At 40.4% G+C, this 21,233-nt stretch overlaps 1 protein-coding gene across 1 annotated transcript; it reads right to left on the reverse strand.

Moving 5' to 3' along the window:
* Nucleotides 1–591: 591 nt before the first annotated feature.
* LOC127098819 (uncharacterized) lies at nucleotides 592–1,323 on the reverse strand. The gene has a single exon (XM_051037365.1). The coding sequence runs from the start codon at nucleotides 1,234–1,236 to the stop codon at nucleotides 592–594; it is 645 nt and encodes a 214-aa protein (XP_050893322.1). The 5' UTR covers nucleotides 1,237–1,323.
* Nucleotides 1,324–21,233: the final 19,910 nt, after the last annotated feature.

Genomic DNA, 21,233 nt, shown 5'->3' on the forward strand with positions numbered 1-21,233 from the left:
TCAGGTTCTCCCTCAATCGCTCATAAGAAAATGCACAAATTTGGTTTTCAAGGAGACTCAAGTAAAAGCTCACCTTCGGCGACGACGACGACTCAGGTAATGATCGAATCTTCTCCCTTCGCCTCTTCAAATACCGGTTTCTTTTTGATTTGGGGATTAGGGTTCTTGGTGGAGTTCTTGTCCGCCTTCAATTTTCTTAGGGTTTCGTTTTCAAGTTTTTTCGTCCTCTCCAATTTTTTCGCCCCCCCCCCCTTTCTTCTAATTCGCCTTTTTTCTCTATTTATGTTCAACAAATTAGGGTTTTCAATTTGGTCTGATGATCCAAGAAGTATCTCTGCCAAGTCCTTTCGATGCTCAGAATTTGGATCGGTCTCTTTGATGCTAGATTCGAAAATGGTAATTTGAACTCATGCTTTCTCTTTGGATTTTGTCTCCATTCCAATTTGGGATTATTTCTTGAATTACTGCCTTTGCTAATTACCTTGTTTTTTTTTACTGCAGTGACAACGAGAATTTTCATGAACGGCTATGACCTTGGTTTAACGCTCCTGTATTGTGTACATTCTGTTTTTCCTGCTTTCATATTTTCTGTTACAATTTATGTTTTGGTTTACTCATGGCATGCTGTAGGTTGCTTCCACCGCCAAGGGGTTTTTCATCTTTACTTGTAGACCCTGGATTTGGTGGAACCTGCGTAGGAACCACTTTCGGGGCACCAAATGGTACATATGATGAGGTAGTCTGTTGACTTATACCAAAAGCTATAAAGCTTTTCTTACAATTTTGACAGACTAAGGCTCTATTCTTAACATATATGTAGAACTGGAACCTGGTATTACAGTGATTGCAAGCTGTCCAGAATGTCTGAAGCTTCAGATTAGGATCACAAGGGACATTTGAAGAAATATTTTTCCGATGTTTTGTAGCATTTGGAACTTGATTTGCAGCAAACACATTCCCATTTGAGTGATGAGATGAGGTGTTAGGTACCACGACTTTCAAATTGCCTTTGACTTTCATTTCTTGTAAATGGGCTCTAACTTTCATATCATGTAAAATTCGCTTTGTTTGGTCATTCAACACCCCATTGGCTTCCCCAATCAACTTGAAAGCAGCTTCTGCACCAGCAAATTTATTTTTATCGGGATGAAGTAGTAGTGCCAGCTTTCTGTACTGTTTTCTAATGACTGCTTCTTCGGAGAGTTTCTCTGTCTGAAGAATTCCATACCAGTCCATTTCGGTCCTATAGAGTTTGTTCAGTGCAGCACTGTGAACCTCGCAAACTGCAAGTTTCTGAGCAATGTTTTCAACATCTGGGTACAGTTTTTTTTTGCCTTGATATGGTTCTGCGATGTGTTTGTGGTTTGTGGTTGCAGGTTTTGAAATATTGTTGTTGAACTGGCGTGGCAGGTCTGATGTATGAACTGAAGTGAAACCATGATATGGCTTTGTTATATGGTTTTTCTGCTGGTTTTGCTACATTATAACAGGCGCATGAATTGGTCCTTGCAGGGTTTGTTGCATGTTGCATAACATGTAACAATTGCTTGTAAATGGTATGTCACAAGGTCATGTTGGATGAATGGTTTGATGAACATTTATGCTAGCACGGTACTAGGCTTCTAAGTTCATTGCGAATTAACTTCTTTGAACATATGACTTTCTTCTGCTTGAACCTCATGGCAATGTGCTAATGTGTGGTCGTGACTTGGTTGGTTTTGTAGGTTTGTGGAAGTGAACATGACATGGGCAATGCTACTTGTAAATGAAGAAATCATGATGGAAGCAAGCTAACATGCATTTTGGAGGATAAATCATGGCCCATGGGGGATTAGGATTAGGTTGGGATTTATGTGAAACATGGTTATATATTGGTTGTGATTTTGGATGAAATTTGGGAATTGGTTGAAAATGTGTTGAAGTTAGTTGTAGGATATGGATGTGATGCATTGTTATGCTTGAATGTTAAATGAAAATGTATGTATGAAAATGAGTTTGGAAATGTTTGAAAGTTAAATATTATTGAATGTTATGAAATGAGTTTATGTACTATTTTGATTTGAAATGAACTATGGATGGAAAATGGATCATGTTTGGTTATAAAATGGATATGGATTTTTAGGAATAATCCAAAACTAATCTAAATGTCAATTAAGAATCAAAAAACCAATAAAACCAATTAAAATCAAATTAATCTATAATTTGTTAAAACTATTTTGATATCAAATTCTAACATTTTATTTGGAAATTAAAAATCAATTAGAGTTTGAATCATTAGTAAAAACACAATTAAGATTAAATTGAAATTTGGAATTAAACTTAGTTTGAAATTAAAATCAAATTGTAAATTAAAAAAGTCAAATAGTTAGAATCCATTTTATAATAAAAAAAAACACCATGATAAAAAAAAACTAGATAATGACCAATATTTATGAAAAAAATATGGATTTGGGAATGGATGGTTGCCTTTGGTCATGAATGTATGCAAATGAACTTTAGACCAAGTGCCAAATAAAAATGAAAAAATGGAAAAAATTCAGGACCAAAATCGGGGTATGACAGTTGTCCCTATTTAAGCGTCTTCAACTAGAGAGTATGAAGCAGGACACTCTTCATATGATCATAGTGGGAGATGGTTAAATACTAAGAAGACCCAGACTTTGATCCTGAATCCCTATGACTTGATGTGATATGATATGATATGATATGATATGCATGGATCTATGATTCTTTTTTTTGGAATTTTTATCTTCTAGGGATATGGTGGACCCTTGACAGGAGATGCTACTAGACAGACCAATCTGTGGGGAATGCTGGTAGTCCACAGGGAGACAGACAAATGGTAAAAAAACAAACTCACTGGGAAAGACAAATCCTGTTGGAGAATCAGACACACACTGGGGAGTACTCAAAGTGAAATTTGATAAACGACGCTTAGAATACAAGGGATTTCGGCAGTAAGTTCACATATGACTTACTAAACCCGAATAAAGGAAAAGATGCTACAACAGGTTCATATATGACCTGACAACGCTGGGGAATATCAAGAAGTTCTGACAGCAGGTTCAGGTATGACCTAACAAACTCAGAAAAATTCAAGAAGAGTGTATCAACAGGTTCATATATGACCTGGTAATACTGGAATGAAAGCTCATCAACAGGTTCATATATGACTTGACAACATTGAAAGAATTATAGAGAAAGACTCTTCAGAACAGGTTCATATATGACCTGACACTGGAATAAGGTTCAACAACAGGTTCATATATGACCTGAATAGTATTGAACAAACATAGGGGAAAAACTCTTCAGAACAGGTTCATATATGACCTGACACTGGAATAAGGTTCAACAACAGGTTCATATATGACCTGAATAGTATTGAACAAACATAGGGAAAAACTCTTCAGAATAGGTTCATATATGACCTGACACTGGAATAAAGCTCAACAATAGGTTCATATATGACCTGAATAGTATTGAACAACAGGTGAAAAAACTCTTCAGAACAGGTTCATATATGACCTGACACTGGAATAAAGATCAACAACAAGTTCACATATGACCTGAATAGTATTGAACAACAGGTGAAAAAACTCTTCAGAACAGGTTCATATATGACCTGACACTGGAATAAAGATGAACAACAGGTTCACATATGACCTGAATAGTATTGAACAACAGGTTCATATATGACCTGAAAGTGGAATAAAGCTCAACAATAGGTTCATATATGACCTGATGATGGAACCAAGTTCAACAACAATTGGACTTGAAAATGACTGCGAAAACCGGATGTTGGTTCAAGGATACCACAGACAAACTGGAATTAGAGGTCAAAAGACATAGGATCAACAATAAGACCTAGGTCAATGCACAATGAGCACGAAGTACATTTCGGCTATGCATGATTTGAATGCATGATATATGAATGATCATGATTATGAGAATGCTGACACTTGGCAGACTGGGAGTTTGTAGGGACTGTTTACAGAGATTCTGATTCCTCAACACCAATAACTCATACCCGTACAATTAACAGGCGCACCCAGAGGAGAATCTATCATGATTGACAGTTATAAATAACCAAAGGTCCATCCTTCTAGAGGATTAATGAGTTATATTCCATGGGGACTTTTGTTGGTGATCCTGGAATATTTATGCAACCTTGAGCCCTTCGGGGGAACAAATGATTTTCCTTTGATTTTCACATATATCAAAGTAATTTTGTTCTTTTTACTAACTTTCAAATTCTTTTTCAAGTTTCAAAATTTCATTATTAACAAAGAAAAGCGTAGATGAACACAACTAACAATGATTGGGAAAACTTGTATTTTATTCAAGAATGGTAGCACACAAATGGCGTAGCTCCATAGAGTGTTACAATTTTTTTTTGGAAAATGGCAATAAGGAAAGGTTTACATTGAATTCAGTGACCACTAACATCCTTAAGATACGATTCCCCCAAAACCTTGCTCCTAAGGGGAGTGACCGGATTAATCTTCCACCTCAAATTCTTCGATGTTAATCAGTAACAACTGATGCAGTTTATGCCTTTTGCCCCTAACTTTTGCCTGGATCGCCCTTTCGGGTTTTCAATCCACCGGGATACCCTTTTTTTGTGCCTAAATCGCCCTTTCAGGTTTTCGATTTAGCGAGTTTTTATTAGGCATAGTATTTTTTAACTGCATCAGAGTTCACGGGGTGTGAGAGCTCTTCATCATCCATAGTTGTGAGAACCAAGGCACCTCCGGAGAAAGCTTTCTTCACAACATATGGGCCTTCATAATTGGGGGTCCACTTCCCACGTGAGTCCTTGTGTATTGGCAAGATCTTCTTAAGCACGAGGTCTCCTTCTCTGAATTCCCGAACACGTACTTTCTTGTCAAAAGCCCTTTTAAGCCGTTTCTGGTATAATTGTCCATGGCACAAAGAAGTCATTCGCTTCTCATCTATGAGGTTCAACTGATCAAATCTATTTTGAATCCACTCAGCCTCTTCTAGCTTGGTCTCCATCAAGATTCTCATTGAAGGTATCTCCACTTCAATTGGGAGAACTGCCTCCATCCCATATACCAAAGAGAAAGGGGTTGCCCATGTTGAAGTGCGGACGGAAGTCCGGTATCCATGTAGTGCAAAGGGTAGCATTTCGTGCCAATCCTTATAGGTTTTTACCATTTTCTGCAGGATCTTCTTGATGTTTTTATTAGCGGCTTCAACAGTGCCATTCATCTTTGGACGATATGGTGAAGAGTTATGGTGCTCAATCTTGAAGCTCTCGCATAATTCTTTCATGGTCTTATTGTTCAGATTCGTCCCATTATTTGTGATGATCCGGCTTAGGATTCCATAACGGCAAATGCTCTCTTTCTTGAGGAATCGCGCAACCACTTATTTTGTCACATTAGCGTAAGAGGCAGCTTCTACCCATTTGGTAAAGTAATCAATGGCAACCAGGATGAAGCGGTGACCATTGGAAGCTTTAGGCTCGATGGCGCCAATCATGTCGATGCCCCACATTGAGAAAGGCCAAGGTGACGTCAAAACATTTAGCAGGGTCGGAGGCACGTGTACCTTGTCGGCATAGATTTGGCATTTATGACATTTTCTAGCATAATTGAAGCAGTCGGATTCCATGGTCAACCAGTAATAACCAGCTCTCAAAATCTTCTTGGCCATGGCATGCCCATTGGCATGAGTTCCAAAGGATCCTTCATGAATCTCTTTGATCAACAGGTCTACTTCACGTCCATCCACGCATCTGAGCAGAATCATGTCGTGATTTCTCTTGTATAACACACCATTGCTTAAGAAGAATTTGGATGCCAATTTCCTCAATGTTTTCTTGTCAAGGGTTGTTGAATCTATTGGATATTCTTGATTTTGCAAAAAGCATTTGATGTCGTGAAACCAGGGTTTACCATCCGCTTCCTCTTCAACTGATTGGCAGTAGGCATGCTCAACTTTCCGCTCGCTCTGAATGAGAGGTGTTTCATTATGGAATCTGACTTGGTACATTGAAGCCAACATAGCCAAAGCATCAGCAATTTGATTCTCAGTTCTCGGGATATGACGGAAAGTGATTTCGTCAAAGTATTTTATTAATTCCATGACATAGGCACGATATGGGATCAACTTGGTATCACGGGTTTCCCATTCGCCCTTGACTTGGTATACCACCAAGGCTGAGTCTCCACATACTTCGAGGATTTTGATTCGGAGATCAATTGCTGCTTCAATGCCTAGGATGCACGCCTCATATTCTGCTATATTGTTCGTGCAATCAAAACACAACCTTCCTGTGAAAGGAGTGTATCCACCATTTGGATTCAACAGGACAACTCCTACGCCATGCCCCATGTAATTGGAGGAACCATCGAACATGAGCTTCCACCGAGATCCGGGTTCAGGTCCTTCATCAAGTCCTGGGATTTCACAATCTTTCACTACCATAATGTCTTCATCAGGGAAGTCAAACTTCAACGACTGGTACTCTTCAACGGGCTGGCTTGCCAGGTAATCAGACAACACACTTCCTTTAATGGCTTTCTGAGATACATATTGGATGTCATACTCGGACAGTAACATCTGCCAACGGGCGAGTCTTCCAGTTAAAGCAGGCTTTTCAAAGATGTACTTTATCGGATCCATTTTTGATATCAACAAAGTAGTGTGGCAAATCATGTATTGTCTTAGATGACGAGCGGCCCATGCTAAAGCACAACAAGTTTTCTCCAAGAGTGAGTATCGGGTTTCACAATCGGTAAATCTCTTACTTAGATAATAGATGGCATGTTCCTTTCGACCGGTTTCGTCATGTTGTTCCAGCACACATCCCATTGACTTTTCAAGCACAGTTAAGTACATAAAGAGTGGTTTCCCCTGAATAGGTGGAATTAGAATAGGGGGCTCTTGCAGGTATTGTCTGATCTTCTCAAAAGCCACTTGGCAGTCAGAATTCCATTCAACTGCTTGATCTTTTCTGAGCAACTTGAATATAGGTTCACACGTAGCAGTCATATGAGATATAAACCTAGAGATGTAGTTCAAACGTCCCAGGAATCCTCTAACTTCTTTCTCTGTGCGTGGGGAGGGCATTTCTTGTATTGCCCTAACCTTGTCTGGATCTACCTCAATTCCTCGTTGACTAACAATGAAACCAAGCAACTTTCCAGACCGGACACCGAAAGTGCATTTAGCAGGATTCAGCCGTAGTCGAAATTTCCGAAGACGCTCAAATAGCTTGTGCAAGTGGTCTATGTGATCCTCTTCACTTTGGGATTTTGCAATCATATCATCCACATAAACCTCAATTTCCTTGTGCATCATGTCATGGAAAAGAGTGACCATTGCTCTTTGGTAAGTTGCCCCAACATTTTTGAGACCGAATGGCATTACCTTGTAGAAAAATGTTCCCCAAGGGGTGATGAATGTGGTCTTTTCCATGTATTCTGGATCCATCTTGATTTGATTATAACCTGAGAATCCGTCCATAAAAGAGAAAACTGCGAACTTAGCAGTGTTGTCTACCAGAGTGTCAATATGTGGCAGGGGGAAATCGTCCTTCGGACTAGCTTTGTTTAAATCCCTGTAATCAACACACATCCTGACCTTGCCATCCTTTTTGGGTACAGGTACTATGTTAGCTACCCATTGAGGGTACTTTGCAACTGCTAGAAAACTGGCATCAAATTGACATTTCACCTCGTCACAAATCTTTAGAGCCATGTCGGGTCTCGCTCTTCGGAGCTTCTGCTTCACTGGCGGACAATCTGGCTGTAGTGGTAGCTTGTGGACCACAATATCAGTATCTAAACCTGGCATATCCTGATACGACCAAGCAAATACATCTACATATTCATGTAGCAACTTGATCAATCTTTCTTTGATGCTTGCCTCAAGTGTAGTCCCAACTTTGACCTCTTTCTTGTCTTCCTCGGTGCCAAGGTTGATTGTTTCCACTGGTTATTGATGTGGCTGAAGGGCCTTCGACTCGTGCTCGAGCATCCTTTCCAGTTCTTCAGGGAAATCACAATCTTCCTCACTCTCCTCTTCCGCTTGGTAGATGGGGAGTTCAAAATTATAGGAAGTAGCGGGGTCATCGAATTCAACTGGTTTATTGATTATTCTGCATGTTTTTTAATGATGGTCTTTTTTAGAAAAATGGAAATAAAATGCGAAAGAAAAAAAATATTTTTGTAGTTTTTGAAAGGATTGCCATTTTAAGGAAAGAAAAACAAAATAAATGAACGACAAGAATTTGAACAAAACGCTCTTTATTTGTCATAATGATTTTTTTGAAATTCAAAAGGGGCCCTACAAATGATCCATTAGCCTTGGGCAGAGCTAAGGATTTTCAAAAACACAAAGGAAAACACAATTACTTTGACATAGGAAAAACTTCTGGAATCTCAACCGCTTCCCAGTTTGTCAGGGCTGCTTCACATCGGTATATCAGATTTGATGTTTCTCCATCTTCAGTGTCATCTTCCACTGCACCAACTTGATCTCCATGGATAAATCCTTTGCTCAGGAAAACTTCTTGTATGCTCCGCACACGGTCCTTTGCAGGGACCAGGGCTCCTCCATTAGCAGAAGGCTTGTACCCCAAACCAAAGCGACCATTTTTCTGATTGACATTGATGACTTGCCCCCAACCTGCAGGGCCTCCACTTTCAACTGCTGATCTTGCGCTCTTCAAAGAGGCGAATGACAAACTGGTTTTCTCAACAGGATCCTTAACCTCTTCAAGTGTGGCATTGGATATTTCAAGTGCTTGAAAAGAGGTTTCTAAGGCATCCTCATCAGCCTCAATATAACGGAAAGAGGAGAGTTGAATGATGATAAAATCTTCTTCACCTGAGACAATAACGAGCTTGCCATCGACAACAAACTTCATCTTTTGATGCAAAGTAAAAGTTACTGCCCCAGCCGCATGTATCCATGGGCGTCCCAAAAGGCAGCTATAAGCGGGATTTATGTCCATGACTTGGAAATTGATGGGGAATACATGCGGTCCGATCTGTATTGGTAGCTCTACCTCCTCAACTACTGTCCTTCGAGAGCCATCAAATGCTTTTACCACAAGCGCACTAGGTTTCAACTCTGAACCTTGGTAAGACAATTTAGCGAGTGCCCTCTTTGGTAGAACATTGAGGGATGATCCAGTGTCAACTAAAACTCTGGCCAGAGCATCTTCTTGGCACTTTATGGATACATGTAAGGCGCGGTTGTGATTCTTCCCCTCTTTGGGTAGCTCTTCATTGCTGAAACTTAGAGTGTTGCAGGCTGTGATATTGGCGACCACCCCATCGAATTGGCCAACCGTTATATCTTGGGTAACATGAGCCTGAGCAAGCACTTTCAGCAGAGCCTCCCTATGAGCTTCGGAATTCAGAAGCAAAGACAAGATAGATATTTTTGATGGTGTTTGATGTAACTGATCAACTATCTTGTAGTCAGATTTCTTTATTATCCTTAGGAACTCACTTGCTTCATCTGTTTGCACAGCCGGCTGTGCCCCTCCATGCTCTGGGGTAGGATTTACATTTGCAGCTTCCCTTGTTGGCTCTTGAGGGTTCACATTAAAATTGGGAGTATAAATTCGACCACTGCGGGTCATCCTGCTTTTCCCTGCGATGTTAGTGATGTCGGTGTCAACATTCTCCAAATCTTTCTTACTTTCAGCAGCTTTGGGATTTCCATCTACCACTCCATCTACCACTGTTATGTCATACTTCCAGGGTACTGCCTTGGTACTTTTAAAAGGAAATGGGGTAGGCATGCAAACTACCACGGGTGATGGATGAACAACATCTCTTCTGTGATAAGTTACCTCAAACGGTTCTGGTATATTAAAAACGGGTTCAATGACTGAAACTTCCTCGTTTGTTGTTGGACCACAAATTTGTAAAACACCTTGATCCATCAAGTTCTGAATGTCATTTCGTACCACTTTACATCCTCTTGGATGAACGGCACATTCCTCACAGTTGTCGTGACCTGTATCAATCAATCTAGCCCCCACCAATCCTGCATGAAGCGCTAGTAACGGAGTTTTAACATCTTCCACGTTTTTGATTATACACACATCAGAAGCATCCTCGACGGCATTAACATCACCATGCGCTGGCAAAGGGTTACTTTTGACATTGGGTCCGACGTCTCGAAATGAAAGAATCTTCTTCTCAACCAGGTCTCGCACGATATGCTTTAAAGCATAACATCCTTCTAAATCATGTCCAGGGGCACCCCCATGGAAAGGACAATGGGCATCTGGATTGTACCACGGAGGTAAATGATTTGGTGGAGGACCCAAAGGTCTGGGAGTCACCAACCCTTTCTGTAGTAATGATGGGTACAATTCAGTGTATGTCATAGGGATTGAAGCAAACGGAACTCTACCTCTCTGTACCCTATTTTGATTTGGAGGATTTTGTGGACGAGGAGCCTGTGCCCTTGGCTGTTGATAAGTAGGTGGCGCAGGTGCTTGCTGGTATACTGGTGCTTGTTGAATAGGTTGATAAACAGAAGCTTGTGATTGGTTGAAATTTGGTGTGACAGCTGCCCCATATGGTTGTTGAACATATTGTATTGGATAAGTTGGTTGTTGTTGAGCAAATTGGTGTTGCTGAGTAAGTTGATGTTGTTTCTTCCATGAATGACTCCTTCTTTGATTGGTTGACACTGCATTTGTATCACCCTCCTTCTTTCTTTGAAATCCTCCAGGAAACTTTTTGGCATTACTACCAGATGTTTCAGAGGTAGTCATCATCTTTCCATTCTTCAATCCAAGCTCGACCTTTATGCCCACGGCGACCAGGTCAGAGAAGCTTGCAGATACACTACTCACCATTCTTTCATAGAACACAGGTTTGACTGTATCCATGAACCAATCTGAAGGAGAATTGCGACCCAAAGCGCAGCGGAAATTAAAATTTCTCCTTTAGAGATCCTTACGAATGGTCATGATCAGTGATAGAATATTTACCTCTTGTGACGGTTGAAACCTTTGGTGCGGATCTCTTGTGACGATCAAAACCCTTTGATGCAGATCCACAAAGCGATCACGAACGTTGAACGATGACAACGTCTCTACTCAGTCCACACAAACGGCTTCCTTCAATCTCAGTGCTAGCTGGTACGAATGAAGGCTTTTGAGTGAGAGAGAGAGAGTGAAAACGAAAAGAATGCAACCGCACTTTGTGCTTCTGCACAAGGGTTCTATTTATAGAACCACTTGTGTGGGCTTCAAGCTAAAAGCCCACTTAAGTGTATTTTGGCCCATATCTTATAATATGCCCAAAATCACTTAAGCCCATGGTACCTTACCATATTTCGTATTCTACTCAAGTACACCGTACCTTACGATGTTCTATAATCCACTTAAGGGCACCGTACCTTACGGTATTCCTTAGTTACTCTATCTCTCATCAATCCGTCCTTTGTGTGTGACCCTGTAGGTTTTCGTGACGTTGGCAATTATATTAAATCACGCATTTAATATAATAAACAGTGAGTGGTATCTAGCAACACATCACTGCTACCCAAGACACGAAAATGTCATGTGATCTGACAAAACCATCTGTGATAATAATTATGTGTATAATTACCTTTTTGCCCTTATGTCTATATTGAACACAAGGTATAGACCGTGTCATCCTTGTCCAGTTCAATATTGGGCCCATAGACATTTATCCTATTATGCAGGATGGGCAAATTCCATCTAGGTCACTCATGTCCCTCAACATGCTTTGTGGAGTACCCATCAACTGTCTTTATGGTTATCCAGTTACGAATAACGTTGGATCAGCAATAAAGCACTCGACTCTACATCTAGGATCCATAGTGGTTTCAGGTCGAAGAGTGGAATACACTATTATCACCATGAGAATAACTTATGACACCTTGCATAACTTTCTATATAGTATTCTCATAGCGGGTCAATCCGGTATAAATATTACTCCTAATATTCATACCTATGTTTAAGACTTGATAACTCTTTATCCATGATCCATGAGATGTGATCATCAGTCTACAAACATAATAGTCTTAATGCTTTAATGTTATCCCACTTCACACTAAAGCTCGACTACGGATACTTTAGGAATAGTGTCCTTATGTTTAATGTGTTCTCATGATTAAGACACACTTAATACATTAAACGGACTATCTATTCCAGGGACTTTATTAATCAACCATAATAAAGAGAATGCCTTTTATTATTCGATACAAGTACCAAAATGTATTGGCCTCTAGGGCTTACACCAACAATCTCCCACTAGCACTAGAGCCAATCAGGCATACCCCGTATGCCCATTGATCTAGTATGGCCATCATGCTTCTGCTGCACAAGAGGCTTTGTCAGTGGGTCAACTATATTGTCAAGTGTAGGTACTTTACATATTTTCACATCTCCTCTATCTATTATCTCTCGAATGAGATGATAACGACTAAGTATGTGTTTGGATCGTTGGTGAGATCTAGGCTCCTTAGCTTGTGCGATAACACCATTGTTATCATAATAGAGACCAATGGGATCCACAATGCTAGGGACTATGCCAAGTCTATTGATCCAAACAACTTCCTTTGCTGCACTTAAGGCAGCAATATACTCGTCCTCAGTAGTAGAATCAGCAACTGTATCTTGCTTTGAACTTTTCAAGCTCACAGCGCCACCATTTAAGCAAAACACATAACCATTGGAATCATTCATATTAAAGCGTCTCAGCACCTTGTCTATGTACTCTGACTTAGGCCAAGCATTTTATGATCTATCTCTATAGATTCTGATTCCTAATATATAGGCTGCTTCACCTAGGTCCTTCATAGATAAGCATTTCCCCAACCAAGACTTTACTTGTTGCAGGGTAGGGATATCGTTTCCAATGAGTAATATGTCATCTACATATAATACCAGGAACACGATCATGCTCCCACTAACCTTCTTGTAGACACAAGGCTCATCTTCGTTCTTGATGAATCTATATTGTTATACTGTTTCATCAAAACGAAGATTCCATGAGTAATACATCACCTTGATCAGATATCCATATATCTCAGGTATGTGACGTATCCTGCCTGACCTACGCTGGTCTTGTTCTACTTGAGCAGGTTGCTCTTACACAACTACTTGTGTTTCCTGCTCCAATTCCTCCATAGGTGTGTCGATGCTTTGTGATTCTTGAATTTCTTCAAGCTCTACTTTCCTCCCACTGGTTCCTTTGGAAATAAAAATCATTTTCTAGGAAAACTCCAGTTCGAGCGACAAACACTTTGCCCTCAGAAGGATTGTAGAAGTAATACCTTTTTGTTTCTTTAGGATACCCCACAAATAAGCATTTGTCAGATTTGGGCTCAAGCTTAGTTGAAATTTGTCGTTTCACATAAACCTCGCAACCCCAAATCTTTATGTAAGACATATGTGGTCTCTTACCACTCCATATCTCATATGGTGTCTTATTAACCTTTTGGATGGAACATGGTTAAGTGTGTAAGCTGTTGTCAATAGTGCATGTCCGCAAATGGAGTTTGGAAGATCAACGTGACTCATCATGGATTTAACTCATTAGGTTTCATCCTTTTAGTATTAATGTTATAAGTTGGCATTATGAGATCAAGGAAATATAGTCCATTGCTCACTTGTGCAGTAGCATAGAATATATCATTCAAATAAATTGAGCAACAATTGTTCTTTATTATAAATGAAAAACCAAACTTGTCCAAACAAGAAATGGAAATAATATTCCTGCTAATTGCAGATACATAATAACAGTTCTCTAACTGAATTATAAAACCACTAGGTAAAGTTAATAAGATCCTACGGCTAAAGTAGCAACCTTTGCTCCATTGCCAACTCGTAGGTCAACTTCACCTTTTGCCAAATCTCTACTCCCTTTCAGCCCCTGCACATTTGTACAAGTGTGAGAACCGCATCCAGTATCTAATACCCATGATGCAGAAGTAGATGAATTAATAACAAAAATACCTGAAGTTGAAGTCTCTACTCCATTCTTCTTATCTTCCAGGTACTTTGGGCAGTTTCTCTTCCAGTGTCCGGTCTTACCGCAATGGAAGCAGGTGCCTTCTTTTGCTATGCCTCCATTAGGCTTCAAAGCATCAACGGTGGGTTTGGGTTTGGCAACTTCCTTGCCCTTCCCTTTATCACCATGCTTAGTGGGCCTTTTGTTCTGTCTCTTTCCATTTCCGATCATCAGAATGGACTTCCCTTTTGACTTCAGATTCTGCTCGGCAGTTCTTAACATGGCGAGCAGTTCAGGAAGAGATTTGTCCATATCAATCATATTGAAATTTAGGACAAATTGACTGAAACTATCTGGCAACGATTGCAAGATCAAATCAGTCGCAAGTTCCTTTTCGAGGGGAAAACCCAATCTCTCAAGGTTTTCCACATACCCAATCATCTTGAGTACATGGGGACCTACTTGGGCTCCCTCAGCTAACTTGCTTTGAAAAAGGGCTTTTGAAACTTCAAACCTCTCATGCCTTGCTTGCTCTTGATAGAGCAGCTTCAGGTGTTCGATCATATCGAACGCTGACATGTTCTCATGTTGCTTTTGCAATTCTGAGTTCATGGTAGCTAGCATGAGACAAGCAGTTTCATTGGCATCATCGACATGCTTCTTATAAGCATCTCTTTCTGCCTTAGGTACAGAACTAGGAGGTTCCTCTTCAGGAACAGGTGTCTCCAAGACATACAACTTTTTATCATGTTTGAGGACAATCCTCAGGTTTCGGTGCCAATCCAGAAAATTTGTCCCAGACAATTTTTCCTTGTCAAGGATTGATCGCAAGATGTTGTTAGAGGTGTTTGCTGTCATGGTTATCTACATAAGGATTAAGAAAATATAAGTATCATTGACATATTTAATTAGGCCTTTAATCAAATATGCTCCCACTATTTTACTCAAAACAAATGACCCTCATCATTTGATTCGGAAAATCCCGTTGGAAGATTTTCTAGTGGGTCGAGATCCATATTTCACTTCGTTCTAAGTCCGCGTAGGCGGATTACACAAAACTAGGTTATTTAGGTAGGAACTCCTTCCAATTGTATCTCATACAACTCTCGAATATTTCAGTTGGGTGAATAACTCCTTATTCCAATCCATCATATGGATCATTACCAACTCTTGCTTCTAAACATATATATAATCTTATTATAATTTGTTTAGTTAAGTTTGACCCATTGTTTTAACAGTTGGATATTACAATTATCCCATCGCACCTTACTAATATATAGATCATGCACCTCGCGTAGGCGAAACCTACATTATCCATTACTAGTCTTGATGAGTGTTAAAACTTGGAAAGCATAAACTTAATATTTAATTTGAGGGAATTGTAATTGTTATGATCTCACCGCTTATTTATCATATAAATCGTCTCTCACATGCATCAACATACATTCACATACATTCACATGCATCAACATACATTCACAATGAAACAGTTATGGCCCCTAGCGCAATTGTTCTCCCAAGCCAATGAGAGAACCTAAGCTAACCTAATAACGATCTAAGCTTCTCCAAGCAAGATCTTCAAGGTTGTCCTCCTTTAGTATTGAATTCTTCTCTAAGCTTCTTATCATTATTCTCTTTTGACATTGAATTCTTCTCTTTCTTCATGTCATTACATTACAGAAGAAACTCGTTTTACATACGAGGGTTTGAGATGAGAAAAGAAGTTACATTAAGAGATCAAAAGGAGAGGCACGACACGCAGGTCGTATTTAAAAAAAAACAAAACAAAATAAAGACTAAGGCCATAACTGATCACAACAAGGCAATAATAACAATCACATTATTATTATTATTAATTTTTAATTCCTTTAATTAATTAAAACCAAATTAAATTTCGGCGACCGATCACACTACGCAGAGTTAGCCGGGGGTTCCGCTGTCCAGGGGCAGCGCCCTTGCGGGGTTGGAGGGGCAGCGCCCCTGTCCAAAATTCTAATGAACAATTCATTTGAAATGTAAATTGTTTTTGCATCCACACAACTCTTGCGCAGGCACAAAACAGAAACCCCAAAATTTTGACTCTGGGAGTGTGACGACCGTCACAGGAGTGTGACGACCGTCACAGGCAATGTGAGTGTGACGAGCGTCACAGGGTTGTTACGACCGTCACAGGTCAAAACAGAAATGCCTAAAATTCTGTGAGTCTGTTACGACCGTCACAGGTCAATTTATAGGTCTGTTACGAACGTCACGCGTCTTGTTACGACCGTTACGCATCCAGTTTGTTACGCTCGTCACACGAGCTTCACGCGGCCAAATAACAAACTTTGAAACAGTCAACACACGTGTTCCAAAAAACCCTAAATTCACAACTCTTTGACGGCACAACCCTTGCGCCGTCACTAACCCTAATGCGCCAATTTCAGACCGTCAAACACACCTCGATTGTTGATTCAGTATGATTGATCAACAGGTCATTGTTTCACCATACTAATGTCGGATTCCGAAGCAAATGACCATTGATCGCTCAAAGGAAAACAATCATTTAGTGTTCGAATGAACGAAACAGAAACAGTATATCACATATACCGTATTTTGCATTAGGATTACTTATATCATATATAAGTTGATCGGTCTCAATTGCGTAACCTATGGACGATCGATGTATCGCTGCTTCACCATACTAATGTCGGATTCCGAAGCATAGTCAACATCAATCATCCAACTCGTACACTCATGATGCCAAATTTAATTACCCGTTTAATTAATTGATTCATTCTGTCTTTTAATCATATTAATACAGAAATTTAAACAGCTATCCGAGTCATGGTTTTGTAAGTGGCTTTGATACCACTGAAGGAGAATTGCGACCCAAAGCGCAGCGGAAATTAAAATTTCTCCTTTAGAGATCCTTACGAATGGTCATGATCAGTGATAGAATATTTACCTCTTGTGACGGTTGAAACCTTTGGTGCGGATCTCTTGTGACGATCAAAACCCTTTGATGCAGATCCACAAAGCGATCACGAACGTTGAACGATGACAACGTCTCTACTCAGTCCACACGAACGGCTTCCTTCAATCTCAGTGCTAGCTGGTACGAATGAAGGCTTTTGAGTGAGAGAGAGAGAGAGTGAAAACGAAAAGAATGCAACCGCACTTTGTGCTTCTGCACAAGGGTTCTATTTATAGAACCACTTGTGTGGGCTTCAAGCTAAAAGCCCACTTAAGTGTATTTTGGCCCATATCTTATAATATGCCCAAAATCACTTAAGCCCATGGTACCTTACCATATTTCGTATTCTACTCAAGTACACCGTACCTTACGATGTTCTATAATCCACTTAAGGGCACCGTACCTTACGGTATTCCTTAGTTACTCTATCTCTCATCAATCCGTCCTTTGTGTGTGACCCTGTAGGTTTTCGTGACGTTGGCAATTATATTAAATCACGCATTTAATATAATAAACAGTGAGTGGTATCTAGCAACACATCACTGCTACCCAAGACACGAAAATGTCATGTGATCTGACAAAACCATCTGTGATAATAATTATGTGTATAATTACCCTTTTGCCCTTATGTCTATATTGAACACAAGGTATAGACCGTGTCATCCTTGTCCAGTTCAATATTGGGTCCATAGACATTTATCCTATTATGCAGGATGGGCAAATTCCATCTAGGTCACTCATGTCCCTCAGCATGCTTTGTGGAGTACCCATCAACTGTCTTTATGGTTATCCAGTTACGAACAACGTTGGATCAGCAATAAAGCACTCGACTCTACATCTAGGATCCATAGTGGTTTCAGGTCGAAGAGTGGAATACACTATTATCACCATGAGAATAACTTATGACACCTTGCATAACTTTCTATATAGTATTCTCATAGCGGGTCAATCCGGTATAAATATTACTCCTAATATTCATACCTATGTTTAAGACTTGATAACTCTTTATCCATGATCCATGAGATGTGATCATCAATCTACAAACATAATAGTCTTAATGCTTTAATGTTATCCCACTTCACACTAAAGCTCGACTACGAATACTTTAGGAATAGTGTCCTTATGTTTAATGTGTTCTCATGATTAAGACACACTTAATACATTAAACGGACTATCTATTCCAGGGACTTTATTAATCAACCATAATAAAGAGAATGCCTTTTATTATTCGATACAAGTACCAAAATGTATTGGCCTCTAGGGCTTACACCAACACAATCCGCTAACTCCTTCTCAGCCATAGGTGGTTCGACTTGCGAGGCCACTTCCCTCAATCGTTGCGCGTATTCCTTAAAAGACTCCTTATCTTTCTAGGACATGCTGAGCAATTGCCTCCTATCTGGGGCCATATCCATATTATACTTATAATGTTGGATAAAAGCATCAGATAAGTCTTGGAAACAACGAATCCTACTTTGATCAAGGCTTAAGTACCACTTGGAGGGAGCACCCTTTAAGCTGTCTTGGAAGCAATGTATCATAAGTTTATCATCCTCCACATGCGCAGCCATTTTTCAATTGTACATAATAAGGTGACTCTTAGGACACGAGTGACCCTCATACCTATCGAAATCTGGGGTCTTGAACTTCGCAGGAATCACAAGACCTGATACTAAGCACATCTCCTTGGCGGTAGCACCAAAAACTTGGTCACCTTCCATAGCCGTCAACCTCTTCTCCAGAATCTGGAAATTCTCTTTCATCCCTCTTATGTCTTCCTGCCTTTCCTCATCTTCATCTGAAAAGTCTGGGGCATGTTGTTGATCCTCAAAGTAGGGTTGCACATGTGCACGAACGAGAGGAGGCGCGAACGTGTGGACCACTGGATGATTTTCATTGATGGTCGGTAGAGGAGCCGTCTGCTGAGCAGATTGTTCAAAACCAGGGGCACCTTCAACTGTAGGAGTGAAACCGGGAGGTAAACCATAGGTTGGCCAGGTTGTTGGTACCGTCCTCGCAGGTTGGGGTTCAATCGATGGACCGGCGATTTCTGAAACGACTGTTGTTTGGGCGTCCAACTTTGCCCTGATGACCTGTAGTATCTCCATTACCTGACCCATGTTTCCACGTAGGTCCTTGAGCTCTGAGCTCACTCGCTCCAATTCATGCTCTTGATCTGCCATTCTTTGACGAGCTCTGGCACGAGTATTATACTGGTGTTGAAAATTCAGCGTGAAACTGGAGGAAGAAAGGACAGAATGAGACTCTGGTTTTGAAAATGCATGAATGCATGTATGGATGCATTTTGTTTGCAAAACTCTTGGTTAGTTTCAATCATTCATTTCAAAAATGTCACAACACTTGTTCGCAAATATTTAAAATAATAAGGAAATGAAACACAATAAAATGAATCTCAAAAGCGATTTTCATTAATCTCATATCAAAGTTCAAATACAAACAACGTGCTCATGGCTTATGGGCTTTCCGAACCGTAGCAAGGTCGGTAGTTAACCCTTCTAACATTGCCTTACAAAACTTAATGAAATTAAAGACTTGATGCGGGGTGTTCTCTGGACACATGCACCAATCAACTTCTTGCAGCTTCTCAGGTAGCTCTTGCATGAGGGGACTCGCAAATCCGGACAACTTCAGAAATTTGCCCTTCCACTCAGTGTAAAGCCCTTGGAGATCTTGAATGATGCACAAGTCTTCAGCCTTGGTCACCTCTATGTCCCTATAGAGGTTTCTCCAATATCTACATTCACCTAGCAACACCATATAGGCAGCATCCTGATCCCCACCTTCAAGTGCCTGGATTCTAGCATCGGCTCAATCCAAATGATATTTCAGCCGTGTGCAAACTCTTTCTGACTCTTCAGTCTTCAGCTTCTCGCGTTCCAGAGTATCCTTGTATTTGTGAATCGTATTCTCCAGTTCACGAGTACGAATCTCAGAAATCAGCTGTGCTTCCCTTTTCATTTCAAGGGTCAGTTCCAGAGTCTTGTTGAGTTTTTGAATCCGGAGTAGAGCTCTATCCAACTCTTCTTCCTTTTATTTGAACACAGATTTAGTGTTATAGAGTGCTTGTCCAAACTTTTCTCTCCTTGCTTCAGACTCTCTAGCTCTTTTGTTGGAGACTTCAAGCTCTTTGTCCTTCTTTTGTTGATTGTCTTTCAAGTTCCCATTCTCTATCGAGACTCGGCCAAACCTGATTCTCAAATCAGCATTTTCTAACTCCAACTCCTTGATACGGGCATTGAGCTTCTCTACATCTTCAGGTAATATGGGTTCTGGCTCAGGAACCAATGGATAGATAGAAGGATCAAATGAAAAAGGGAGTTTAATCATCTGAACCCTCTCTCTAATCCAACAAGTGTAAGGCTCTTGAGCGATGACATTCCTCTTACCCAACTCCTTACCCTTTCTGATGACTGCTTGCCAAGACCTCTTGATCTTTTTCACCATGGGATGATTTGCTTCAACACCATGTAAGATGAGAGGCTCTAAAGCTTCAGTTTTTGGAGGGCCATTCATAGGGTACCCATGCTGCCTCAGAGATAACACAGGGTTATAGTTGATGCAACCCTTGGTTCCTATCAAAGGCACATTGGGGAAGTCTCCAATGCTGACAATCACGTTCTCGGTTTCCCAATCCCTGATATACCACTTAACATGACTGGAGGTGAGGGAAGCTAACTTCTGGAAAGGCTTGAGTTCCTTTGAGACAAAAGGACCTTCTTCGGGCATATGGGATATAAACCAGGCATGTAACAACTGCGCACAACATAAGACGATTCCTCCCTTCTTCTCATGACGATCCTGGAGAGTGTAGTAGAGATCTGCCAAGAGGAACGGTACAGGGTTACCAGAGAGGAAAATTCTCACCGCCAGGTGGTCCACAAAATGGTCAATATTTGGGAAGAGAACTATCCCATATACCAACACGGCTAACACAGCATAAAAGGCTTCTCAATTCCCTTCTTTTTCCATCTTCTTGGCCTAATCTTCCAAGAACTTCCTAGAAAAACCACTGAAAGGTCCTTTCACATCCCAATTGTCCACGACTTCAAAAACTTTCAAACCCAAAGCTGAAGCTATCCTCTTGGGAGGAATATCTTCATCGAGCTTAGGAAATGGATTATGATCCTTCAAATTTCGGCCTATGATCCTCTCAACCTCCTCCAAGGTAGGAGCCAACTGGAAGTCAGAAAACGTGAAACAACGTAGAGGTGGATCATAGAGCTGAGCAATAGTCACTGCGGTCATCATGTCCATCTTCTCATTTAGGATGTCCA

Source organism: Lathyrus oleraceus, chromosome 1 (genome assembly GCF_024323335.1).
Source record: "Lathyrus oleraceus cultivar Zhongwan6 chromosome 1, CAAS_Psat_ZW6_1.0, whole genome shotgun sequence".
Taxonomy (NCBI): Eukaryota; Viridiplantae; Streptophyta; class Magnoliopsida; order Fabales; family Fabaceae; genus Lathyrus; species Lathyrus oleraceus.

Bases quoted from the DNA above. Each gene is read 5' to 3' on its own strand.
- LOC127098819 (XM_051037365.1), bottom strand. From the start codon at position 1,236: ATGGACTGGTATGGAATTCTTCAGACAGAGAAACTCTCCGAAGAAGCA.